The sequence below is a fragment of the Entelurus aequoreus genome, linkage group LG16, assembly GCF_033978785.1.
Source record: "Entelurus aequoreus isolate RoL-2023_Sb linkage group LG16, RoL_Eaeq_v1.1, whole genome shotgun sequence".
NCBI lineage: Eukaryota > Metazoa > Chordata > Actinopteri > Syngnathiformes > Syngnathidae > Entelurus > Entelurus aequoreus.
The window spans coordinates 54,574,886-54,602,884 of NC_084746.1; the positions used below are offsets into that span (position 1 = coordinate 54,574,886).

Below are 27,999 nucleotides of genomic sequence, written 5' to 3' on the forward strand. Positions count from 1 at the left end.
GTCTCCCTACTAACCCAACAGTGCCTCCATGGAAATGCCCCCCTCTACCTCAAAGAACTACTCACCCCCAAATCATCCACACGACACCTCCGCTCCGGACAGGCTAACCTCCTCCAACCTCCGAGGACAGAGCTACGAACAATGGGAGACCGGGCTTTCTGCTCCGCCGCTCCCAGTCTGTGGAACGCTATCCCTGACCACCTGATGGCACCACAGACTGTGGATGCTTTTAAAAAAGGCTTAAAGGGGACGGCGTGGAGAAGTTGGGAGAGTGGCCGCCACCTTCTACCATCCTTGTCACGTCCGTTGTGTCCTTGAGCAAGACACTTCACCCTTGCTCCTGATGGGTCCTGGTTAGCGTCTTGCATGGCAGCTCCTGCCATCAGCGTGTGAATGTGTGAGTGAATGGGTGAATGTGGAAATAGTGTCAAAGCGCTTTGAGTTCCTTAAAAAAAAAGGTAGAAAAGCGCTATACAAGTATAACCATTTAACATTTAAAAACCTTTCTTTTTAAAAAAAAAAAAGCCTTTTTTTTTTAGATATATGCATACTAGTTATAGCTATTAGGCTGTTCTAGGTTTTATTTTTTTTAATTTTTATTATCTTTTTAATATTTTTTTTAATACACTGTAGCACTTTGAGGTTGTTTGCTCAATGTAAAGTCCATCCATCCATCCATCTTCAACCGCTTATCCGGAATCAGGTCGCGGGGACAACAGCTCCAGCAGAGACCCCCAGACTTCCCTCTCCAGAGCAACATTAGCAACTTCCTCCTGGGGAATCCCGAAGCGTTCCCAGGTCAGAGAGGAGATGTCCTACCAGTGGGACGTGCAACGAGGACCTCCCTAGGGAGATGCACGAGATGCCCGAACCACCTAAGCTGGCTCCTTTCCAAGCGAAGGAGCAGCGGCTCTACTCTGAGTCTCTCTCGGGTGACTGAACTTCTCACCCTATCTCTAAGGGAGATGCCAGCCACCCTTCTGAGGAAACTCATTTCGGCCGCTTGTATCCGTGATCTTATTCTTTCGGTCATGACCCACACTTCATGACCATAGGTGAGAGTAGGAATGTAGATAGCTCGGTAGACCGAGAGCTTTTTTTTAAAAGTGCTTTTTACAAATAAAATCTATTATTATTATAATTATTATTATATTATTATTATTAATAGTAGCCCCTTTTGTCTTTTTTTTCATATTTTTTATTATTATTTATTAATATTTAATACTCTATCTGTATTTGCATTTGTTTTCTTTCCTTGATGTTGAAAGTGCCTTGACTTTTGTGTGAATTTTAAGTGTATGTTTGTTCAATAAAAAAATAAAAAAAAGACAACAGTGTACCGGAAGTGGTCATGGCCAAACCGGTAGTGACGTTTGTTTTTGAGAGACAAAAACAGTCAGCAAACAAACACACGGTTCACTGTTATGGTATTTTTGGAAGCACCTACATCAAGACTGGCGGACTAACTGAAGTCGACTCCACGGCAGCGGATACGTGTGCTGGTCGAAAAGGTCAAAGGAACGCAAAGGAGTCGGATGGACGTAGCAATTGTGGGGGAACAAAACAAACCCTGTCACCCTACGTGACCACTCTTTATGGCTGATTCACCCTCACGCTAACCAAACACTGAAACTCTCACACGCATTTAAACCCTCGCTATTTACCCACCCAATATCTGCGTGGTTCCGTTGAAGGTTTACGTCACAAGCTAACCAGCAATCATGCTAATTTAGCTTTAGCCCCAGTCACACTGAGTAGCTAGCTTGCACGATGTAACCAAGGTTGAATAGTCTGCGTTCGCTTCGGAAGGTGATTTTTTTTTTTTTACCCCCGAGTGGTTCCTGAGCAATAAGTGACTGTAGAATGTGAAGCACCATGGCCAACTTGGAAGCTTACAGGGAGTACCAGAGGATCGAGGACCTGGAGGAGGACTCACCGCCCGGAGAGGAGGACCTGCTGCTACACGTGCCCGAAGGCCTGAAAGGTAAACACTATCATGACGAAGAAATAACAACAACACACATAACAATGTTGATATTAATCTGTTGCAGATTCTTGGCACCACATCAAAAACTTGGATAACTTCTTCACGAGGATATCCTTTGTTCACATTGACATATTTTCTTAAAGTTGTTTACATGGTTGTTGCATGTATGTAAGCGTACAGATCCATCAAAATGCTGATTTTCCAACAGTAAGCTATGTATTAATGTGTATTGACTGTTGTACTTTTCAAGTAACAACACATGTTCATGCACAAACTTAACACTTATTTTTACACTTTCCCTTAACCTGTGCACCCACATCTACCATTTCCATCAAAAGAATGGATTTGCCTGCATGATGCTGTCAGAGTTCTTTGAGCTTGTGTAAGTATTCAAATGTGTATTTACCACGGTACTATAAATTGCAATTATACGCAAAAACAAATAGTGCCAGTAATAATCTGTCTCAAAGTCTAACTGTTGCCATCATCAAACATTGTTAACTACGGATTGATCAGTATTACGGCAGCACAGTGGTGAAGGGGTTAGTGCATGTGCCTCACAATACGATGGTCCTGGGATCGGGATCTTTCTGTGTGGAGTTTGCATGTTCTCCCCGTGACTGCGTGGGTTCCCTCCAGGTACCGTATTTTTCGGACCATAAGTCGCAGTTTTTTTCATAGTTTGGCCGGGGGTGCGACTTATACCCAGGAGCGACTTATGTGTGAAATTATTAACCCATTACCGTAAAATATCAAATAATATTATTTAGCTCATTCACGTAAGAGACTAGACGTATAAGATTTCGTTGGATTTAGCGATTAGGAGTGACAGATTGTTTGGTAAACGTATAGCATGTTCTATATGTTATAGTTATTTGAATGACTCTTACCATAATATGTTACGTTAACATACCAGGCACGTTCTCAGTTGGTTATTTATGCGTCATATAACGTACACTTATTCAGCCTGTTGTTCACTATTCTTTATTTATTTTAAATTGCCTTTCAAATGTCTGTTCTTGGCGTTGGGTTTTTTAAATAAATGTCCCCAAAAAATGCGACTTATACTCCAGTGCGACTTACATGTTTTTTTCCTTCTTTATTATGCATTTTCAGCAGGTGCGACTTATACTCCGGTGCGATTTATACTCCGAAAAATACGGTACTCCGGCTTCCTCCCACTTCCAAACACATGCACCTGGGGATAGGTTGATTGGCAACACTAAAATTGGCCCTAGTGTGTGAATGTGAGTGTGAATGTTGTCTGTCGCCACCTCATCGCGACTTATACTCCGGTGCGATTTATACTCCGAAAAATACGGTACTCTGGCTTCCTCCCACTTCCTCCCACTTCCAAACACATGCACCTGGGGATAGGTTGATTGGCAACACTAAAATTGGCCCTAGTGTGTGTATGTGAGTGTGAAAGTTGTCCAGGGTGTACCCCGCCTTCCGCCCGAAGCAGCTGAGATAGACTCCAGCACCCCCCGCTACCCCGAACGGGACAAGCGGTAGAAAATAGATGGATGGATGATCAGTGTTAGCTGATTTTCGTGAAAAAGTATCGCCATTGCCAACTAATTAATCATAAACCCTCTGGCTGACACTATATTTATTTTTAGTCGCCTGACTAACAAGCGGTTAGCTGATAATTAGGATATGTGTCTCCATAAACCATGTGGAGCAACTCCCTTTAGCTAATAATAATCACTTCCATTATGGCAGATGAACTGCATTTCTTAGTATCTCAAGTGTCAGTATCACTGGAGGACGAGGCTGAACCTATTACACACCAAGAGCAGGCCAGAAGTACTCATGCTAATAGCTAAGCTAACCGTGAAAAAAGCTATAAACAACACAAATACATTTGAAAAGATAGTGCCTAGTAAAGTTAAAGAAGAGTAGATGGAACCGCGTTGCAGTAGAAAGTAAGCAGCTATTAACAGGAAATTAATTAAATAGATTTTTAAGAATCTAGAGAGAGAATAATATAATTACAAATGTTGGTGTGTCAGCACTGCCGTGGAGTGATTTTTTTTATTGGTGGTGTCAATATAGGTAAAATATAGGACATTTGTGGATAGCAATATTTTCTCAAAATCCTTTGTTTGTTGTTTTTGTTAATGTGTCAAACTCAGGGAAACATTCCCTGGACAGAGGCACACTTTTTGGACAAAGGGGAGTTAGTAAATGAGTAGTAGATAGTAGTTTTGGATTTATTTTGCTTAAACAACTCTATGTAATGAAAAATAATAAGGAGCTAGTTTTTAAATTGTGTTTATATTGTTAAACTGTCAATAGCACTCACCATAAATACATTGAAAACATTAAATGCACAATGATCGGTATTGGTATCAGCCGATCTCACTCATGGTTGATCCAAATTGGCAGCGTTAAACCCTGATTGGAACATCCCTGGTTGCGAGTGTAAAAATAAGTTATTATCTATTGCCGTGTTTTATAACAAAACATCTCTGTGTTTTGATAACGTGACAGCTAGCTAAGAGCTGATGTTGGCAGATGTTTTTCTTCTCTTCACATAAAAGAAAGAAGATGAAAGAATGCAATCCCGAGATGTTAGTTTACTGCGCTTTCAAGTGTAACTCTTAATTTATTGTAAGATTTCCCGAAACCACGCACAGAATGATGGTTTCACATCCATATTTTCCCCAAAAATTCAGTCCTTTAGCAATTGAACTTATGCACTTAACACAATTCAATAGTTCTTTAATGTTTCATATAAGCTCAACTGAAAATCGTTGACCCATTCCCCTATTCATTTTCAATTACTGCTGTTTGAGACAACTGCCGGTGGAGGCATCTTTATTTTTAGGCCTTGAACTGGTGGTGTATGAATGTGGCCACGGCTTACGTTAATACAAGGCCTCATGAACCAATAGATGCTCTGTAACACGTCATTAAGTCAGCATGTGTCATGAATATTGCACATTAGAACAAATCAACAAGCTGCAAGATGTTTCATTTACATTACCTTATCAGTACCGGTAGATATAATGAACTCGCTTTTCTCACCCTCCCACCTCTAGAAAATATAATATGTTGTCTCAGACTCACACCCTACTAAAATAATATCACATTTGAAGATGGTGAAATGGGTGCTAAATATTTGGAAAATACTCTAAGTTATGTGTGCTAATGCTATAAATCTGAGCTAATGTGGCAATAGAAATTAGTTGCGGGCCATAAATGCCCCAGCTATCAACACTTAATACATTTCTCTGTGTGTTCTGTTTAGTGTGTTAGCGTTTTTCTCTGTCTTAACAGTCAGTTTTTGTTCGTCGTCACTTTCACGACGTTCCTGGTTAACTGCGTGGAGTACGACGTCCTGTTTGCCAATCGAGCTGTCAATCACACGGGGTCAGGACACAACCCCTTGGACAGGAGCAAAGTAACCATCTCCGATGCCCTCTTGCCCAGCCAGCAGTGCACTGAGAGGTAACTCTCCCTTTAACTGATACAAATGTTTAATTTTATATTACATAAAATATGAACACAACAGTGGGATGCATTGTGGTTGTCTGAAGATCACATTTTGTTGATGGAAGGTTGTTCCTTTTATTGCACCTTGTGATAAGTTTTCCTGTTGCGACACTCAACTGTCGATGACGCTAGAAACTTGTTTGTGTGTCCAGTGTTCAGTAAATGATCTGTGTCAGTGAAATAAACGTGGTCAACTGAGACGCTAAAACACTTTGGCTGGGCCACGGCGAGCAGTCAGCCACACGACACTTCACTGGCAGAGCTGCGAGGAACAGTCCCCGCCCACTCCACCCAGTGTTATCATATTTTCCCTTCCACAGTAGCTTGCTTGGCCTGTGCTTGTTTTCCACTGCTGGAGTAATAGGTCTTCTGTCAGTGTCCTTCTCAGTAAAGCTAAGTATTAGATGACTTGCAACCACTTGGACGGGATCATGGCGTTCCATAATTTGTAACCCTGGTGCCATGTGCCGTCTCTAATTTCTTTATGAAGGGTAGCGGCTTCCTGGAGCTTTCGTAATTGTAGATTTGGACGACTATCAGGAGAAGATGTGTAAACAAGTGGTTGGTTGTTTTTTGTTTAATCAAAACCTCTTTTTAACATAACAGCAGCTGAGTTGTCCTGTTTAGCTGATCGACTTTTCAAATTGTTCCCATTCTGAAACCACATTTCCAATTGGAAATATTGTCAGGTGAGTTCAATTGTTCCATCCATAAAACTTTTATTAACACTACGGACAATATTTTAAATGGGAACTGCAATTTTAAAAAAAAATGTTTTTCTATATTCACAATCTTTATTGCCCCGTTAGACTGCACACCAACCAAATATGAGGTTTTTTTTTTTACCTTCAACTGACAGATCGAATTGTTTTGCTAGTCTAAATGCTTCAAATCTGATCTTATTGCATCAGATTCAGGCCACATCAGGATGTGGTCCAAATCCAATTGGAATCTGATCTATTTAAATGTGACTCTAGTCTAAACGGCAATGTGACTTTTTAATCATCTTTGGGCGAGCTACTTCATTCGTGCGCGTGGGGAAAGACGCAGCCCGTCAGTGGAAGTGGATACTTCATCACTACTTTCAGTTTTGGTGAGCAAATAATTTTCGGTGCATTGCTAGTTAATAGTGTACAAATAATAAGCTATATGAATATATATTTTGATTCTGAAAAAATTGCGATTGTTGAAAGACCAGAATTGACGCTCTGGCGTATTTGCTTACATGTTGCGTACATTGCATAAGTTGTTTACGTAACCGAGTTGAAAAATAAAGCTACCGTAGATTCATGGTGATGTCCGTGTTCCCTCTACTTAACAGCCATCAAAAGATTAGAACCCTCCCAAGTATATTAAACTGCCGTTATATACTGTATATATATCCATTCGTACATTATATTACTTTAATTTAGTTTAGTGTAAAATGGTATAGTTTTTAAGCTGTGGCAACTTTGATTTTGTAGTACTAGCAGTGACTTCCTTGTTCATTTACGGAATTCGGTGAACTTAATTTGTTTTCACTTTATCGAACTGCGCATGCAATTGACATCAAGGCCACATTGGGGCCTGTGTGCATTTAAATTGGAGTCTAATAAAGAACAAATTTTACTTGCAGTGTAAACAGTCAGCTGGAAAAAATCAGATTTGGAAAAATTCCGATTTGGGCCACTTTGGCCTGCAGTGTAAATTTTGTCTATAAGAGACAAGAACGCCTATGTTTGTCTTTTTTAAAGCATTGTACCTCATAAATAAACATAAATTAAAGTCTGCTTACAATGGAATCATTGGGAGGTCCTCTATTTCGCCCATAAAACTCTTTAAATAGACATCCAAAAACCGCCAACAATACTTCATTAACAATTTGTGGCCTAAATATTAACGAAGTATTAACAATATTGTTTCTAAAAGCGCTATCGCAGACAAACAATTTTTAGCTGCGCCGTGATCACAGAGACTTAACTAGCTTATGCTGCTATATTGACATCACCAGTTTATGAGCTGCTTCCTCGCCTTGGAGCTTGTGAAAGATAATTGTAGATCATAAATAATGCCTCTCACCTGTATAGTAGAAGGATGAGGCCATAATCCGACAAGTTGGTCAACTTTGACAGCCAATTTAGACCCGGAGATGGCGAGAAAGACACAAAAAGACGTTTGGTTGCACCCATCTTATTCTTTGCGAAGATTATAAGTCATTCTTCATCAAAACGGTATAATATCAACATCCTAACAGGCGGAATTCCAGTGACACTATTATTATGTTGGCCTTCATGAAGTCTGCAGTAATAATCAGTAATGTTGTCAATGGAAAAAGCAAATGTCTTAATGGGTTTGTGAAATTAATGCGCCGCTGTATGCTTAAAATGATCAAAATACGTTAATATTACATGGTATCGTGAATTTTACTACATCACATATATACTCAGTGTGTATATAGAACGTTGATGGAGGTGTTTTGATGTTTTTTTAAATGCTTAATAGGCAGAATATTGTGACTCCCATAGGCTTCATTGTAAGCAGACTTTTGCTTGCACTGATTTACTATTTAGAATGCATAAAAAACAGAAAAACATGTGTTCTTGTCTTCAATAAAGTTGTGAACGATAGGCAAAAGTTCAGAAAATTGCAGTAACATTTAAAAATGTTTAACTCTCATGCAATAACAGGGAGATAGTGAAAATAGCAGTGAATCATTGTTTAATGAGCATAAATAAAGCCAAAATTAAAGTCAAATTACTCACTCTCCAAAATGTTCATAAGGGAGAGGGAGTATGACTATCTTTTTGGCAATACTGCGGCCTAGTGGCGTTTCATAGGTATTGCTGGATTTAAATGGTGTGGTGTTAGTTTTGCATAATTTGGTTTTAGCAAAAATCTGGTTTTCAAATACAGTACAGTCTTGTTTAACGTACGTCTGTTTAAACGCATATCATTTCTGTGCTTTTCTTATTGAATATGACTGCCAAATAATTCACAATGGGGCCAAAAGGAGTTGCCCTGTACTTAAATAAAAAAGGTAAGAAACCGTTTTTAGTCTAAGAAATAATGCGTAGTAAAGTACAAAGGTGGTGTCCTTCCTTACCGTCTTTGCTGCCCAGAGTCTTCAATAAAAGTGATTCATCATTTATATATGTTTCACATTGTTTGCTGCATGTAAAACTATAATTGTTTTGTTTTTTTAAATGCTTTTTGTTATATGTTTAGTTGTTTGGAAATGAATAATTGGATTTAAATTATTTTTCTTAGGAAAAAAATGATGTTTCTTTGTACACTTCGATTTCAATCAGTCTGTCCTTTTGGAACGGTTTACTTATGAAAACTGAGGTACCACAATGGGAGCGAATAACGTCAATGCAATTTATATTTCATGAATTATGCTAAGAAGCCAGAGCTTTTCCTTTGCTGCAGTAGGCTCAATTTCCGGTTCTATAGTTATTATTCGGACTGTCGCGATATAATTTTTTCAATTCTGATACAATACAGATATTGGAGCTTTAAGTATTTTCTGATACTGATGTTAATCTGATTCAATATCAGCAGGAATCACAGTACAGACTTGTATTACTTTGTAGTGTGGAATGTCCGAAAAGGTTTGATCAAGTTAAACTACTCCAAAAAATGATAGGTATGAAAACACAAACCTTTTGACAGATTAATGCAGTGGTTAGTTAATTTTAGTTTTGGTGACATCCAATGGCCTTAATAATACATAGAATGAAGGGCATGACACAAGACATTAAATGATCCAGAGATTTTGAAACTTTGTGTCAGTAATAGGAGGGTTGCATAAGAAGTCACATCCGTTTTTCTTCTTTGTGTCTTAATTGACACGATGGTCAAGCAGCTTGAGCGTAGCATTAAAAGAAGTGAGAGTGAGTGTAACGTTTGATCAGAAAATGTCATACTGCTGTTCTTTGGGTCTTCCAGTGGTTCAAATAGAGAGATAGGAAATAGCTTTCATAGAGTCCCGAAGGAAGTGGCACATAAAGATATTAAAGTCAGGGAAAAAACGAAACTGTGTTGACAGAAATGGCTCTTAAAGATACCACTTTCATCATCTTGTGGAATACAATCGAACCGCTTGTGTCTCCAGACAATCCAGTTTATTCTCTACTATATTAATAGTGTTTGAGAGCAGAACTAAATGTAAAGAAAGGCCAAGAGATCACATTAGTTTGTGTTCTTTTGTGGTTGCTATGCCTAAATAGAACTATGAAAGCCTGCTTGTTCAAATAAACACGCAGGTCATGTTAAGTTCTAGTAATAAATATTGTAATTTTTTTGTCCAATCCACCATATTTTCAATGTCCAATTTAATAAAAGTAAATAAAAGCTTAGTTGTTCTTGTGCAGGAATGCCAAGTGCTTTATTCGACATGGATGACTACGTTATAGCGTCTTTGGTGATATTTGTTAGCATCAAGAACATATACTTAATAGTGTTTATAAAGTAGATGAATACCGTACATCTATGGTAGGCTCAACAGCTTATACTGAATCCTGATATTGGTAGCAAACATTGCTGAACAACAGGGACATATACAGCTAAATAATGAGACAAAATATGAAGTTCACACCATGAGAACAACTGCAGACAGGAATTATATATGAGACTAATATTAGTAGCAAGAAATCAACTGCTAACAAACTTATCCTTTTTCTCATTAGCATCGCGATTGCAGCAGCACGGCACTGGTTATACGTTACTTAGCGATGCACAAATAAATCCAACTTTGTCTTTCACCGATTAATGTTTAATTTGTTGACCCCTCAGACGTAAAGACGTGTGTGACTCCAATCTTTTCCTGTCTATATACCTGTGAGTGTCAAGTGAAGTCAGGTAGCAGTAACCTCTTGGTCATGATAAATTGTTTAAATATTTAAAAAAAATATTTTTCTCAAGAGTGTAAAAATCCACTCAATCCCATTTAAAATATTTTTTCATGATTGCTTTTATATTTGCCTCTAAACCTTTCAAATATGCACTGATTTAGGTAAATAATCAGTAGCCTAATGGGGCTCAGACCATTGCCTGAAACCCGGAAGTGCCCGAATGTTCCTCTACTCTAGGTCACGTGATTGCAACCCTCCTATATGCTACTATATTTTTTGATGCATGACGTTTATATTGACAAATGTTTTAGACTGCAATATTATTCAATTAAGGACACTTATTACTACATACAGTATATCTACTTGTTGTCTTTAGCTGTTGTGTAGCTGCTAAGACCTACAGCCTACATATAACCTACCATGTTTACCTTTTGTAAATGACTTCACTAAAATACAAGAGAAGACCTCAGCCTTCCCGATAAGGTCTATTCAGGTGTACTGGAGATAGTCGAACCTCGGATTCAGGAGGAACAGTGTGGTTTTCGTCCTGGTCATGGAACTGTGGACCAGCTCTATACTCTCGGCAGGGTCCATGAGGGTGCATGGGAATTTGCCCAACCAGTCTACATGTGCTTTGTGGACTTGGAGAAGGCATTCGACCGTGTACCCCAGTCCTGTGGGGAGTGCTCAGAGAGTATGGGGTAACGGACTGTCTGATTGTGGCGGTCCGGTCCCTGTATGATCAGTGTCAGAGCTTGGTCCGCATTGCCGGCAGTAAGTAGGACCCGTTTCCAGTGAGGGTTTGACTCCGCCAAGGCTGCCCTTTGTCACCGATTCTGTTCATAACTTTTATGGTTCCCATCCTCACCTATGGTCATGAGCTTTGGGTTATGACCGAAAGGACAAGATCCCGGGTACAAGCGGCCGAAATGAGCGTCCTCCGCCGGGTGGCGGGGCTCTCCCTAAGAGATAGGGTGAGAAGCTCTGTCATCTGGGAGGAGCTCAAAGTGAAGCCACTGCTCCTCCACATCGAGAGGAGCCATATGAGGTGGTTCGGGCATCTGGTCAGGATGCCACCCGAACGCCTCCCTAGGGAGTTGTTTAGGGCACGTCCGACCGGTAGGAGGCCACGGGGAAGACCCAGGACACGTTGGGAAAACTGTTTCTCCCGGCTGGCCTGGGAACGCCTCGAGTTCCCCGGTAGGAGCTGGACAAAGTAGCTGGGGAGAGGGAAGTCTGGGCTTCTTCCCCCCGCGACCCGACCTCGGATAAGCGGAAGAAGATGGATGGATGAACAAGAGAAGACCAACTTTGTGTGCTTATTGGAGGATTTATTGTCTCATAGCACTTTATCACAATACTTTTATTGGTTCAATAGAATATGTATTTTACTGTTCCATAGTGTGCTTGTGGGCAGCACGGTGGAACAGGGGTTAGTGCATGTGCCTCACAATACAAAGGTCCTGACTAGTCCTGAGTTCAATCCTGGGCTCGGGATCTTTCTTTGTGGAGTTTGCATGTTCTCCCCATGACTGTGTGGGTTCCCTCCGGGTACTCCGGCTTCCTCCCACCTCCAAAAACATGCACCTGGGGATAGATTGATTGGCAACACTAAATTGGCCCTAGTGTGCGAATGTGAGTGTGAATGTTGTCTGTCTATCTGTGTTGGCATTGCGATGAGGTGGCGACTTGTACAGTGTGTACCCCGCCTTCCGCCCGAATGCAGCTGAGATAGGCTCCAGCACCCCCCGCCACCCCAAAAGGGACAAGCGGTAGAAATGGATGGATGGATAGTGTGCTTGTACTGATGATTGCTTGTATTTTTTAATGTCTTAATGTTTTTGTGTATGTTGTCTCATTCTGCCTAAACACTCTGCTAGACTTCTTGTACCAGAGCTTAGATGCAAGTCGATATCATCCAATGTGTTTTTTTTCCTGATATCTGACCGATATCTATATCGGATCCGGACACACCTAGTTATCATCACATTTTTCTGGTTGCTTCACTAATACATTTGTGAGTGACATTGCAAAAGAGCTAAAGAAAAAGCAACACACACTTGTGTAGCTAATACTTTAGATGCTCACTGAGCCGAAGTCTTTTTTCCATGAAATTAAGATCAATTCCACTGTTCTAAATGCATAAATCAATCAATCAATCAATCAATGTTTATTTATATAGCCCTAAATCACAAGTGTCTCAAAGGGCTGTACAAGCCACAACGACATCCTCGGTACAGAGCCCACATACGGGCAAGGAAAACTCACCCCAGTGGGACGTCAATGTGAATGACTATGAGAAACCTTGGAGAGGACCGCATATGTGGGTAACCCCCCCCTCTAGGGGAGACCGAAAGCAATGGATGTCGAGTGGGTCTGACATAATATTGTGAAAGTCCAACACATCAGCGAGAGTCCAGTCCATAGTGGGGCCAGCAGGAACCATCCCGAGTGGAGAGGGGTCAGCAGCGATGAGATGTCCCCATCTGATGAACAGGCTAGCGGTCCACCCCGGGTTTGGAGCAGAGTAGAAAAGAAAAGAAAAGAAAAGAAACGGCAGATCAACTGGTCTAAACAGGGAGTCTATTTAAAGGCTAGAGTATACAAATGAGTTTTAAGATGAGACTTAAATGCTTCTACTGAGGTAGCATCTCTAACTTTTACCGGGAGGGCATTCCATAGTATTGGAGCCCGAATAGAAAACGCTCTATAGCCCGCACACTTTTTTGGGTCTCTGGGAATCACTAATAAGCCGGAGTTCTTTGAACGCAGATTTCTTGCCGGGACATATGGTACAATACAATCGGCAAGATAGGCAGGAGCTTGACCGTGTAGTATTTTATACGTAAGTAGTAAAACCTTAAAGTCGCATGTTAGGTGCACAGGAAGCCAGTGCAAGTGAGCCAGTATAGGCGTAATATGATCAAACTTTCTTGTTTTTGTCAAAAGTCTAGCAGCCGCATTTTGTACCATCTGTAATCTTTTAATGCTAGACATAGGGAGGCCCGAAAATAAAACGTTACAGTAATCGAGACGAGATGTAACGAATGCATGGATAATGATCTCAGCATCGCTTGTGGACAAAATGGGACGAATTTTAGCGATATTACGGAGATGAAAGAAGGCCGTTTTAGTAACACTCTTAATGTGCGACTCAAACGAGAGAGTTGGGTCGAAGATAATACCCAGATTCTTTACAGAGTCACCTTGTTTAATTGTTTGGTTGTCAAATGTTAAGGTGGTATTTTTAAATAGATGTCGGTGTTGAGCAGGACCGATAATCAGCATTTCCGTTTTCTTAGCGTTGAGTTGCAAAAAGTTAGCGGACATCCATTGTTTAATTTCATTAAGACACGCCTGCAGCTGACTACAATCCGGCGTGTTGGTCAGCTTTAGGGGCATGTAGAGTTGGGTGTCATCAGCATAACAGTGAAAGCTAACACCGTATTTGCGTATGATGTCACCTAGCGGCAGCATGTAAATACTAAAGAGTGCAGGGCCAAGAACCGAACCCTGGGGAACTCCGCACGTTACCTTAACATAGTCCGAGGTCACATTGTTATGGGAGACACACTGCATCCTGTCAGTAAGATAAGAGTTAAACCAAGACAAGGCTAAGTCTGTCATCCCAATACGCGTTTTGATACGCTCTAATAAAATATTATGATCAACAGTATCGAAAGCGGCGCTAAGATCAAGAAGCAGCAACATAGATGAAGCATCAGAATCCATCGTTAGCAATAGATCATTAGTCATTTTTGCGAGGGCTGTCTCCGTAGAGTGATTTGCCCTGAAACCGGATTGAAAAGGTTCACAGAGATTGTTAGACGCTAAGTGTTCATTTAGCTGCTGTGCTACAATTTTTTCGAAGATTTTCGAGATAAACGGAAGGTGGGACACCGGCCGGTAGTTTACCAGGAGATCAGGATCGAGGTTAGGTCTTTTGAGTAGAGGATGAATAACCGCTTTTTTGAATGCTAGGGGAACAGTGCCAGAGGAAAGTGATAAGTTTATAATATTTAATACTGATGGACCTAATAATACAAAAAGCTCCTTGATAAGTTTCCCAGGAATTGGGTCAAGTAAACATGTTGTTTGTTTTGTCCCATTTACACATTTTGACAATTCCTCCAATGTTATTTCATCAAAGAGAGAGAAACTATTTTGGAGGGCAGTGTCCGTCGTATATACAGTCGTATTTGTGTTAATAGAACCCAGTTGTAGCTGAGATGCATTGTCTTTAATCTCTTTTCTAATAATTTCAATTTTCTTATTAAAGAAATTCATGAAGTCATCTGCTGAGTGGGTGGAGCTACTGGGAGAAGTCCCTTGTTGGGTTAGCGATGCTACTGTACTAAACTGAAATTTAGGATCATTTTTGTTGAGGTGGATGAGATTTGAGTAATATTTAGCTTTAGCTGAGGTAAGCATGCGTTTATAAGTTATTAAACTATCACACCATGCTTGATGGAAGACCTCAAGTTTAGTCGCACGCCATTTGCGTTCCAGCTTTCTACATGATACTTTCTGGGCTTTAGTTTCTTCTGTAAACCATGGGGTACGCCTTTTAGGGGCCCTTTTTTAGCTTTAGCGGTGCTACAATATCAATGGTGTCGCGCAGGGCGTCATTAAAGTTGTTAGTGAGGTTATCAATAGAGCCCACATAATTTGGGAATGGTGCCATTACCGAAGGCAGTAGGTCAGTAAGAGTCGTCGTTGTGGCAGCATTAATGTTGCGGGTGCTATAGTAGTTATTATTATTATTATTAGTTTCTTACTACTTGGAGAAGTCTAGATACAATTACATTTTGTGATCTTTATTAGTAATGTTGCTTGTTTTGGGTCATGTCTCCATCCACCTTCAGGATCCAAGACAACAGCTGGATCATATTCCTGCTCATCATGGCGGCCGTCTTCTGGATTTATCGCCTCATCAAGGTCTTTTGCAATGTCCTGAGCTACTGGGAGATCCGCCAGTTCTACATCAAAGCGCTGAAGATCCGAATGGTACATGTCAGAAATCAGACATTGATTACAACACAATACTTAGCGATTATTTATTTTCTTTGCATAGTTAATTTCACAGAGCGTCATGCTACAATGCTTGAGTTATATAGATGAATGTATCCATCCAAGTGTGTGAACGTGACTCACTACTGTCTCATTGTCTCAGGATGAACTATGCAACTTCACATGGCAGGAAGTCCAGGACCGCCTCATCAGCCTGCAGCGAGAGCAGCAAATGTGCATCCACAAGAAAGAGCTGACAGAACTCGACATCTATCACCGCATCCTGCGCTTCAAGAACTACATGGTGGCCATGATCAACAAATCCCTGCTGCCTGTGCAGCTGCAGCTCCCCCTGCTGGGAAATGTGGTCTTTCTCACGCAGGGCTTAAAGTACAACTTTGAACTCATCCTTTTCTGGGGGCCCGGCTCGCTGTTCCAGAACAAGTGGAACCTGCACTCCAAGTACAAGCGCAGTAGTAACCGCCTGGAACTAGCGCAGCAGCTTAGTAGAGTCATACTGCTAATGGGCGTGGCCAACCTGCTGCTTTGTCCCTTCATTTTGGTGTGGCAGATCCTCTACGCCTTCTTCAGCTACACTGAAATAATTCGCCGCGAGCCCGGGAGTCTGGGTGCACGCCGCTGGTCCCTCTACGGTCGATTGTATTTGCGTCACTTCAACGAGCTCAACCACGAGCTGCACGGACGCTTAGGCCGAGGCTACAAGCCCACGTCCAAATACATGAACTCCTTCACATCGCCGCTGTTCACCGTGCTTGCTAAAAACATTGCCTTCTTCTCTGGCTCGGTGTTGGCGGTGCTCATCGCACTGACCGTCTACGATGAAGACGTTCTGACAGTGCAGCACATTCTGACTGTCATCACTGTGCTAGGAGTGGTCATCACTATCACCAGGTGGGTCACGTGCATCATTTGATAACTAGTTTATTATAACACAGAAATGACTATCCACCTCGAAATTTTCAACAACAGATGCGTTCGTAATTTCTTATTTGTCCTACACCAGGTCCTTTATCCCAGACGAGCATATGGTGTGGTGTCCAGAGCAGCTGCTGCAGTGCATGCTGGCCCACATCCACTACATGCCAGACCACTGGAGGGGCACTGCTAACAAGAGCGAAACCCGCGATGAGGTGGCGCAGCTGTTCCAGTACAAAGCGGTGAGGGCAAACCTTGTCTTTTCACACTGGGAAGTGGATTAGCCATACTGCAGAATTTAAACTGGAGCATCTGTGGAATATTTTATAACATTTTATTTGACACAGAAAGCACACACTATATGGTGGTGAGACGAGTGTAAAAGGTAAAGAAATTAAATGAAAAACAGTTGAAGTGGAAAAACTAAATTTTATAGTTTTTTTTATATTGCTATTGTTATTTACATTTATTGTTATTACTATTATTTCACTTCTTGTGACCTATTTGTTACTAATTTTTATCTGTTTATTTTTTTTCAAAACATTATTTAAAGTTGTGTTTTGAGGTGACAATAAATACTCATGTTTTCAAATTAATAAATAATTGTCTAATTAATTGTGATTACAATATCAATAGAAATAATCGGGATTATTATTTTTGCCATAATGGTCCAGCCTTACCTAACAGTATATAAATAGACATAGTGCCTCCTCCCCCACATACTTTATTTATTTGTTGTGGCATGACATAATTACATTTGGACCCACACAGAAATTCCTCTCTCACAACCTCTTCATAATAAGGCCTGTCTGTGTCTAGCTCCTTAGAGTAAGTATGGCATCATAACTCTCCTCAACGCACTTCATACGCACATTCCACAGCTGATTTATAGCTGAAATATGCTCTCGCGTCACTAGGGATGAAATTTGGATTGCAGAACTTGGGAGGAAACTGGCTTGCGCACAGGGAGTGTGGCTTAAAACGAGCATGGTTTCAAAGGATTAGATGCGTGTTTGGAGTACAATGAGTGGGAAACAAATTGTTCAATAATACATTTTTTTGTTCAAAATTAACAGAATTATATAAATGACTTTAATTAGTTTTTTCAAGATTCTATTCTGATTTAGTTTATGTTAACCTTGTATGTCCTGGCTGGGAATCCAACCATGTCCCCTGGAAGAAAACTCTGCTACTTAAATCATTACACTACCAGTAATCACAGACTTCAGCTGCAATTAGTTATATTTTTCCCTCAGCGCAGTCAATAACATAACTATGTTGAGTGGAGCACTCGACTCCTGTTGTTTGACTTTTTCGTTTGTCTTAATTGTTCGTGATTCATATTACTGCTGATCGGTTAGCTGCAGTGTGCTGTCAATCATTGTCAAGTTTGCAAGAAGACAGTCCCAGGAAGCCAATCAATGAGCTTGTGGGCGGTCTAAAGAGACACGCTTCAATCTGAGCAGCTGTTTTCCGCCTGGCGCTAACGTTTGACTTGTCTCGCCGGTGGCTCCCAACATTGTGGTAATTTTTCCAATTTCAAAACACTCATTATCAGGTGTTCATCCTGGAAGAGTTGCTGAGTCCCATCGTCACACCCTTCATTCTCATCTTCCTGCTGAGGAACAAGTCTCTGGAGATAATCGACTTCTTCCGAAACTTCACGGTGGAGGTGGTCGGAGTGGGAGACATCTGCTCCTTTGCACAGATGGACATCAGACGCCACGGAAACCCAACTGTAAGCACGCCTTGCTGAGAGTTTGTTACCCTAATGAGACAATACATTATTACACTGTATATATAAACATGTTTGATGACATAACAGTGGATGTCCGAGGGCCAGACGGAGGCGTCTGTGTACCAACAAGCTGAGAACGGCAAGACAGAGTTGTCCCTCATGCACTTCACCATTAAGAATCCGCACTGGCAGCCACCGCTGGAGAGCTCTGTGTTCATCAGCCACCTAAAGGAGAAGGTGCATCACGACGCAGAAGGTGGTCCGTCTACGCAGCTTCTCCTCTCTGAGGCTCCTCTCTGCACATCGCTGCAGTCCAATGAGTCAGGAACAGGGGTAAGGAACCCTTCGCAACATCGGCGTGTGGGACTCATAAATTCACTTTCTTTGTCGTTTCCAGCCTGATAATTTGTTAGCAAGCGTCCTGGCGCACCCCGTACTAACGGCGTCGGGACTACAAGGCAGAGATCGGTGCTTTATCCCGCCAAGCACTGCAGCGTCGGCCGCCGCCAGCGTCCTGGCCTCTTTGTCCACCTCCCAGTTTCCACACGGCAGCCATCGTGGCCGCCCACTGCGCCATCAAACCTCTTCTGCCCATCCAGAGAGCACCATGTACTGCAGCGATCGCACTGTCTTTGACAGGTCCTAACAAAACCTCAGACTAATGAAATAATAATTCTCATCAGCTTTAATTAACATTCTATATGTTTGACTGTGTTTTTCCCAGTATGTCGATCAGTGACAGCCACTTACGGAGCAATACCCTTCACTCAGAGTTTGCCTCAGCAGAGATGAGCCTTCACGCCATTTACATGCATGAGGTAATTTATTATATAGACAAGGTTTTTTTGTTTTAATACGTAGACTAAATATTGCTTCGACACACCTATCGTCTTTTCAGCTGCACCAGCAGACTTCTCATCCGCAGAGAAGTTCCGGGCATTGGCAACACAACCCGATGCCGATGACGGAGCTCCACAGCAACACTGGTAAATTTAGCATCACTCACATGTTGCAGGAATGCAGCACTGGTATCTAATTTTTATTTCAAATGGAAAGTGATGTGGAACGAATATTAGAACACCTCTTTTGAACTGTTGCACACAAACAGGTGAACATTCGTCCAAAATGCACTCCCTAGTATGTTGCCTGGGCTTTTAGTTTTCTGACCAACACTCAACATGGTGTTATACTTGAAATTTTTCACACAACTCACAAAAAAAACCACTTACTTTAATTTAATGGTCTTTCACCAAATCACTTTGACGTTTAGTACAAACATTTAAAGTGGAACTGCACTTTTTAAAAAGAAAATGCCTACAATTTGCAATCCTTATGTGAGACAAGCACATGTGTGTTTTTCTCTTTCTTTTGCAAAAAATGGCTCATGGCAAAAAATACTAGCAAGAGGTAGTTAACAATGTAGCTAATGTGAGTCATCTATTCCGCTCATGAAAACCTCTAAAAAACATTTTAAGAAATGCCAACAATACTCCATTTACATGCCGTGACCTTCATATTAACCAAGTATTAGTGACATTGTTATTATAAGAGCTAACGGAAACAAACTACTTTTAGTAACACTGAGTATTGATGACTGAGTGGTAACTTATGCTGCTATTGACATACTGAGCTGCTGCTGCATCACCTATGTGACACACATACGTAGGACAGAGGATTCTCCGTCCATCGTCTGTGCAGCGCGAGCACTGATCCTGCAACCATGTGTAGAACTGTCAGTTTGCACGTCCTTCTGGTCACAAAACGGTGATGAGTGTTGATAAATTGCATAGCGCGTGCTAAATAATTATATTTGCATTTACTCCTCCCAGTATTGTGGGTGTTTTGATGATTAGCATATATTTAGCATGTTAATGAAGGCAGAGACGCAAAATGGATGACACGCCTGATTCTGCTCACTTAGCAATCCACTTTGCGCACATTTAGTAGAACAGCTTTGCATGTGCTATCAGATTTGCACATGTTTTAGTGCACGCAAACCTTTAGTAAATCAGGCCCATAATTTGTGGAACATGAGTCATGTGTATCACATAGAAGGTGAAGCGTTACCATCCTGTTTCGCAAAATTTAGAAACATTTTGTTGTTGTTGTTTTACTTGTGGCAGCCCTAACTTTACTTGGGGCGTGCCACCACAAGTAAATGAAAGTATGGGGAAACACTAACAACTCACAGGAGGTACCACAAATGTAATGTAAACAAAAATTATGTAATTATGTTCTGTATTGTGCTGCATTTGTATCACTTAGACTCTTTTATTTATTTATTTTTTTTCCCCAAAAGTTTTCCCAGCCCATGTTTATTCCACTTCGTCTTCAGCCACCCCTGTGCAACTTGGTGGTTGGCAAGAAGAAGAAGAGGAGGACGTAGGTGAACAGGAGATTAACAGCGGATCCACTCCAAAACAGGCCACTGGGACACCTCACTGAAGTGCCTTATGACATAAGGTGTGCTATCTATTTTTAACCGTGTAGCTTAGTGCAAAACCTAATGCGTAATGATCACTGTGATGATTTAATGGTATTAAAAATCATTGAGAAAGGTTGTTCATCATTAAAGAAGTGTCAAGTTTAGCATCTAAAACATCCCACTTTAAAGCCTGGCAGTGCAACGTCAACATGGCTGATCAAAACAATAAATTACGGAGGAGGCTAATGTTTTTAGTATGGAGAGCCAAATGGGACAAAACAAATACATCTTTAAATGAATACTTAAATGTGTCAACAATAATTATAATTACACTTAAATACATAAATGTGCCATTATTTTATTCAATATTAAATCACACGTAATTATGTAACTGAATATTGATGTCATTATTTTTAAGATTGATTTAATTATTTAAAAATGACACATTTAGGTAATTATTTAAAGATGTATTTATTTATTTAAATTTGTCCCATTTGACTCTTGTCAGCACTTCATGAATGTATTTTATCTGTCAAACTCAGCTGTAATAAATATTGGGTGGGGCTAACACAAATCTAGTCCAATCATTGCCTTTGTCTGAAGCCTGGAACTTTGAAAGTCTTTTGGCGGCTGAGGAGGATAAACACATACTTTTTCAGGAGCCCGTGGTAGATATTTAAAACCTTGCTGTGTATGTACAAACGACACTTGCTGAACCCCCGAGTGTGTCGCAGTTAAAGTAGAGGAATTGATTGAAGTTGTGGAAGTTATTTCTCCACTTTCCGACCAACATATGGACCAGTACTACACCGCTTCTCTTGACAGCTGAGTTTGACATGTAAAATAAATTCATCAAACGCTGACAAGGCCCAAATGGGACAAGTTTTAATGAATAGATAAACTAAATTGTAAAATACCTAATTAAATCATTCAATAATGAAATCAATAATTAAATGTAATTTTAGATTGAATAAATGAATGACACATTTAATAACACATATACGTATGTAATTCCAATTCTAATTAATTGATAACACATTTAAATAATTATTTAATGAATTCAACTATTTGTCTAAACTTTGTTTTTTAGTGTTTTGTCAAATGTTTATCATTTTACACAATGCAGAGTGAATCTATAGTGACGTATCTACACACTGATTTCCAATACAATATTTATTATGTTTTTATAATAACTTTCTACCGATCACCACCTGGTGGTGAGTTGGCTGCGATGGTGGGAGAGGATGCCGGACAGACCTGGCAGGCCCAAACGCATTGTGAGGGTCTGCTGGGAACGCCTAGCAGAGTCTCCTGTCAGAGAGAGTTTCAATTCCCGCCTCCGGAAGAACTTTGAACATGTCACAAGGGAGGCACTGGACATTGAGTCCGAGTGGACGATGTTCCAGTCCTCTATTGTCGGGGCGGTCGATTGGAGCTGTGGCCGCAAGGTGGTTGGTGCCTGTCGTGGCGGTAATCCTAGAAACCGCTGGTGTCAGCGGTGAGGGATGCCGTAAGGCTGAAGAAGGAGTCCTATCGGGTTCTTTTGGCTCATAGGACTCCGGAAGCAGCAGACAGGTACTGACGGGCCAAGCGGTGTGCGGCTTCAGCGGTCGTGGAGGCAAAAACTCGGACATGGGAGGAGTTCGGGGGAGCCATGGAAAACGACTTCCAGGCGGCTTCGAAGCAAATCTGGACCACCATCCGCCGCCTCAGGAAGGGGAAGCAGTGCAGTGTCAACACCGTGTATGGTGAGGATGGTGTTCTTTTGACCTCGACTGCGGATGTTGTGGATTGGTGGAGGGAATACTTCGAAGACCTCCTCAATCCTACCAACACGTCTTCCTATGAGGAAGCAGTGCCTGGGGAATCTGTGATGGGCTCTCCTATTTCTGGGGCTGAGGTTGCCGAGATAGTTAAAAAGCTCCTCGGTGGCAAGGCCCCGGGGGTGGATGAGATCCTTAAGGCTCTGGATGCTGTGGGGCTGTCTTGGTTGACAAGACTCTGCAACATCGCGTGGACATCGGGGGCGGTACCTCTGATTTGGCAGACCTGGTTGGTGGTTCCTCTCTTTAAGAAGGAGAACCGGAGGGTGTGTTCCAACTATCGTGGAATCACACTCTTTAGCCTTCCCGGTAAGGTCTATTCAGGTGTACTGGAGAGGAGCCTACGTGTGGTTTTCGTCCTGGTCGTGGAACTGTAGACCAGCTCTATACTCTTGGCAGGGTCGTTGAGGGTGCATGGGAGTTTGCCCAACCAGTCTACATGTGCTTTGTGGACTTGGAGAAGGCATTCGACCGTGTACCCCAGGAAGTCCTGTGGGGAGTACTCAGAGTATGGGGTAACGGACTGTCTGATTGTGGCGGTCCGCTCCCTGTATGATCAGTGTCAGAGCTTGGTCCACATTGACGTCGGACCCGTTTCCAGCGAGGGTTGGACTCCGCCAAGGCTGCCCTTTGTCACCGATTCTGTTCATAACTTTTATGGACAGAATTTCTAGGCGCAGTCAGGGCGTTGAGGGTATCTGGTTTGGTGGCTGCAGGATTAGGTGTCTGCTTTTTGCAGATGATATGGTCCTGATGGCTTCATCTGGCCAAGATCTTCAGCTCTCACTGGATCGGTTCGCAGCCGAGTGTGAAGCGACTGGGATGGGAATCAGCACGTCCGAGTCCACGGTTCTCGCCCGGAAAAGGGTGGAGTGCCATCTCCGGGTTGGGGAGGAGATCTTCCCCAAGTGGAGGAGTTCAAGTACCTCGGAGTCTTGTTCACAAGTGAGGGAAAAGTGGATCGTGAGATCGACAGGCGGATCAGTGCGGCGTCTTCAGTAATGCAGACGCTGTATCGATCCGTTGTGGTGAAGAAGGAGCTGAGCCGGAAGGCAAAGCTCTCAATTTACCGGTAGATCTACGTTCCCATCCTCACCTATGGTCATGAGCTTTGGGTTATGCCTAAAGGACAAGATCACGGGTACAAGTGGCCAAAATGAGTTTCCTCTGCCGGGTGGCGGAGCTATCCCTTAGAGATAGGGTGAGAAGCTCTGTCATCCGGGAGGAGCTCAAACTAAAGCAGCTGCTCCTCCACATCGAGAGGAGCCAGATGAGCTGGTTCGGGCATCTGGTCAGGATGCCACCCGAACGCCTCCCTAGGGAGGTGTTTCGGGCACGTCCGACGGGGAAGACCCGAGACACGTTGGGAAGACTATCTCTCCCGGCTGTTCTGGGAACGCCTCGGGATCCCCCGGGAGGAGCTGGACGAAGTGGCTGAGGAGAGGGAAGTCTGGGCTTCCCTGCTTAGGCCGCTGCCCCCGCGACCCAACCTCGGATAAGCGGAAGAAGATGGATGGATGGATATTTATTATATTACATTGTGATATTAATAGTATAAGAAATGCTTACAATTTTAATTGTGTGCACATGTAATTCTTGACTTTCTCTCCTCTTTTCTGGGAAGCAGCAGAGCCAGCCATGTACTTTTTATATACTTGAATGCTTTTTTCCTGTTTCTTTCCAGTGTTTACATTTGACTTTTCTCCTGTGAACACGGTGGCCTTAGAAGATCTTCATGGAGAGTTCTAGCACGGACCTTTTAAGGGCCTCTCTGGAACACGAAGTACCCACTATTCTCTTCTTCTTCGCACATCAGGGAAGCATATATTTTCTTTTTTTTTCTATTTCCTTTTTTTTTTTTACATCACACATGGTGACTTTTGTCATTGTGTTTAATAAGACCACTGATGGAAACGCCAAAGGCTCCTGCTGACCTCTGCTGGTAGCTCTGTGCGCTACCATGCACTGCACAGCACAGCGACCGTCTACTATGTCACAGAGTCTATCCACTGCTTTACTGCTTTTTGAACAATGGTCGTTATCAGTCTAGACACTTGAAAAGTCCACATTGTTGCATCTAAATCTGACAAACAGGTCTCCTGAGCTTGACTATAGAAGGCATCACCGAGCACATTAAGGTGTTTCCGTGGATTATTTTGATGCTGCTGCCTGTGTTTACGCCACAGATTTGTTTCAGTATTATTGTCTCTCAAGCTTTTTGTATCATGATTCTTTTTGAAATATGTCAGGACTGAAATAGACCTGGTACACATTTTATGACAGGAAAATACAAATTGATGATGACCGAATCATCTGAAAACTGAAACAATTTTTTTCCCATACGATATCATGTAAATCCAATGTATCCATTCCAGGCACACCGATATATACATAAAACACATTTTATAGAGAATAATTACAGTAAAAAAAAAAAATTCACATTCAAATTGTGATTCTCATTTATGTTGATTCTAAATCGATTCATAATTTCAAAAATACATTTTTTAGGCCGTCTTCACACTCACTCTGTGTGTAAATGTTAGACAACAGCAGGCAAGAGGAGCTTTCGTAACCTGCTTTAAAAAGGTTTTATCATAATTGTTATACCAAATAATATATTGAGAGAATTGATTTGTTTCCAGAATAATTTCTGAATTTAATCATCACTCCAAGACTAAGAATCAAATTGGGAGTTGTTGTAAGATTCACATCTATAGGGAAATACATATCAATAACGAAAGTTTGGAAGGACGGGCGATATGTGGAGAGAGGAGCCACACAGAGGCCACCTTGTAAGTTCCCCATGTGGATTATTTTTCAGTTATATGCAATGAAAAAAACCAACATACTACCCTCAAGCCTATTCGCCTAGCACCCAGTTACGCACTTGAACGCCTCATTACATATCACAAAGCACAGTGCTTGATGGATACTACTCTGTCACGATAAAACGTAGAGAGACACAAAGTTGCCCGTCGTTCTGTGGGTGTTCTGTTAGAACAAGTAAACCACTCACCCACTAAAAGTTGATTAATGGATGACTTAGTCTGACAAATCATCACAAAATACGCCCCCTCCCTCCCCAAAAGAACCAATAGTCATTCTTCACAGAGACTTTGTTTGGACACACGGATTCCACGGAATAGTTTGTTACATGTAAAAAGTATAAACCGAATCATAGGAAAAGTGGGACGTATGAAAACCGAGGCACCACTACTTGCAACTTTTACATAACAAGCGTTCACTTCCTGTTAAATCTGTAGATCTTCAGTCAAGCACTGATCCAAGAACTGATCAGTAGGAAAATATTTTTCAAACATGCTTGGTTTGTTTATAAGTAGGAATGCATTTCTGGTCCGATATATGGAAACTTCTCATTGGAAGTGTGGAAATTGGATCACTTTTCAACATTAGGGAGCGTGTTTTATTTAGAGCTTTATTAAAATCTTTCAATAGACGACAATAAACAAACTCCCTATGACCATCCTCATTTTTATTAAATACTCACCATTATAAGCCCCTTTCACACAGCCTATAAAAACTTGCTCTGTAAATATGGAGATAAAAGCAGACCAAACAACTTACCACCTTTCCTTGTGGTATCAGAAGTGGAATAGTACCTGTGTGAAGGGAGTATTCCCTAACGTTGAGGTCAGGGTGATAAGGTTGACACCTCCCCTGTTGTGTTGAACGCAATCGTCGCTGTCCAACACGTATTTTCTCACACAGCACACGCATGTTATTATCTAATTTGCTGTGTGAAAGCACACATATCTTCAATGAAAGGTCCTGCTTTGAAGAGTTCTGTGTCAAAAGCATTGGCAAACAATTGTGCGGGATCTCTGTTTTATTACAAGAAATGCAAGTTCATCGAACTTCTACAGAATACTTTAATCGCTTTTCCCTTACAAGAGCGTGAAAAGAGGAAGCCGCTCAAGCATGGTTAGTTTTAGATGTATTTATTACCTCCTCCCCTGATATTTAATAGTTTTTGATTATTATTTATTTGAAATAACTTAATTCTACAAGGTGTGTATATGTATGCAGATGTGTGTGTATATAATGTGTGTTTATACACACATTATATACACACACACTCTATGTACACATTTACATTGAGCTGCAACGATTGGTCGATTAATTTGATTTAAAAAAGCTTTGATTTATATTCTGCTGCCTCGTATCAAAATTGATTAAATCCAGACCGCATGGAGTGCCTGGAACTTTAAATACGCATACATAGTTTTTGCACGGCCACTGTAATAGAGCACACATAAGAGTGTGTGTGCTGTGATCAGAGAGATTTGTGAGATTATTTTTTTTCTCATTAATGCACACATGGTAAAAGTAGAATTTCAATGTCGATGATGTGCATTCATTAGGGAACAATAATGAAGGTTAATGCAAGCATAAAATGTGTTTATTTCAAATATTTACCCTAAAATATACTTTGAAGCTATAAAGTGTGTTTTATCCGATTACTCAAATTGAACAAACTAGTCGGTAGATTACGCGATGATTGAAATAATGGATAGCTGCAGCCCTACATACACTGTACATACATACAGTACATATACATTCATACATACATGAGTAGCTTGCCAAAAGACAATAAAATAATGTTAGAACTGTACATCCATCCATCCATTTTCTACCGCTTATTCCCTTCGGGGTCGCGGGGGGCGCTGGAGCCTATCTCAGCTACAGTGCTTCTTAAATATGGTTGGGAGGTAGTGTGAAATGTGTGGGGGAGGGGGCTGTGTAAGGCTCACCAGGAAATATGAGCAAATATACATAGCCTTTGGATTTAGGGAATGAGGAAATATAATATCCTTAAGTATAAGCTCTTTATTTGGAGCCACAAACTGGCTTGACACATACAGATCAATAAAATAAATATTACCCGGTTGATGTGGACTGTGCACTATATATTGCTTTATGGCTTTTATTTTATTACTGTTTTGAAATTATAACCCATTAAGAACATGTAGACCTCTTTGTGTCTGTGGAAGGAAAAAATGCTCAACAATGCTACAATTTCAGTATTTTGCACTTACACATATAAATATGTATTTACATGTACATAATATACAGCACATTTGCAGCTCAGAAAGGGGGCGGAGTCTCAAAGGGACACTGCCCCTTAGCCACCACTACCACCTCTACATGTTTGTACATATATATATAAATATAAAAGCTATATCATCTTTTTCTATCATCAACCAGGTGAGGTTGCATCACATTATTTTTGCGGTCGCAGCTTGTGCGTTTTATACCAGCTGCACTGCTGGTGTTCTCCTGCTATTATGAGCAGTGCCTTAGTGTTAACGACTCATGTAGGATTTATTTACAGCGGCTATTGCACCATACTGTCCCTGTGTGGGTGTGTGTGTGTAACATCATGTACAACATGATGAACGGCAAATAGGCTGACAACATGCATTTTATTGATGCTGTCTGACTTTGCACTGACTTGTATCATCATCATCCTCATCATCAATGTATGACTTCATGCCCACCACACACGCACACACAGTGGCTGGGACAAGGTGCTATGTTTTTATGCTAAAATACTACAATAGGTTTTACAGCCATTTAAATATTAAACACTAGCAGACAAATGCAACTTGCTGGCACAAAAAACATGTTTTGTGTGTCCCTCAGCTGAGAGGCAAATGTGTACTTAATAATTTTTATGTGTGTTTGTGTTATGTGATGTTTGTTTGAAATAAAACATATTTTTGCGA

General features: G+C 41.3%; 1 protein-coding gene across 2 annotated transcripts; it reads left to right on the forward strand.

Moving 5' to 3' along the window:
* The first annotated feature begins 1,366 nt into the window (after positions 1 to 1,366).
* On the forward strand, positions 1,367 to 27,999 carry LOC133631194 (autophagy-related protein 9A-like). Of its 2 annotated transcripts, none has more exons than XM_062023352.1 (14): positions 1,367 to 1,984; positions 2,052 to 2,095; positions 2,305 to 2,369; positions 5,273 to 5,443; positions 15,186 to 15,327; positions 15,494 to 16,242; positions 16,355 to 16,508; positions 17,825 to 18,004; positions 18,092 to 18,337; positions 18,402 to 18,643; positions 18,729 to 18,822; positions 18,903 to 18,990; positions 20,304 to 20,467; positions 23,937 to 27,999. In XM_062023352.1, exons 1-13 carry the CDS (start codon positions 1,876 to 1,878, stop codon positions 20,447 to 20,449), a joined length of 2,430 nt encoding a protein of 809 aa, XP_061879336.1. In that variant the 5' UTR covers positions 1,367 to 1,875; the 3' UTR covers positions 20,450 to 20,467; positions 23,937 to 27,999. The 2 variants fall into 2 exon arrangements, with proteins under 2 accessions (XP_061879336.1, XP_061879337.1); XM_062023353.1 differs by having other exon boundaries at positions 20,340 to 20,467.

Coding starts and splice junctions, on each gene's coding strand:
- LOC133631194 (XM_062023352.1), top strand. CDS start 1,876: ATGGCCAACTTGGAAGCTTACAGGGAGTACCAGAGGATCGAGGACCTG. Junction 16,243..16,354: donor GTGGTCATCACTATCACCAG/GTGGGTCACGTG, acceptor GTCCTACACCAG/GTCCTTTATCCCAGACGAGC. Junction 18,823..18,902: donor ACGCCATTTACATGCATGAG/GTAATTTATTAT, acceptor TCGTCTTTTCAG/CTGCACCAGCAGACTTCTCA.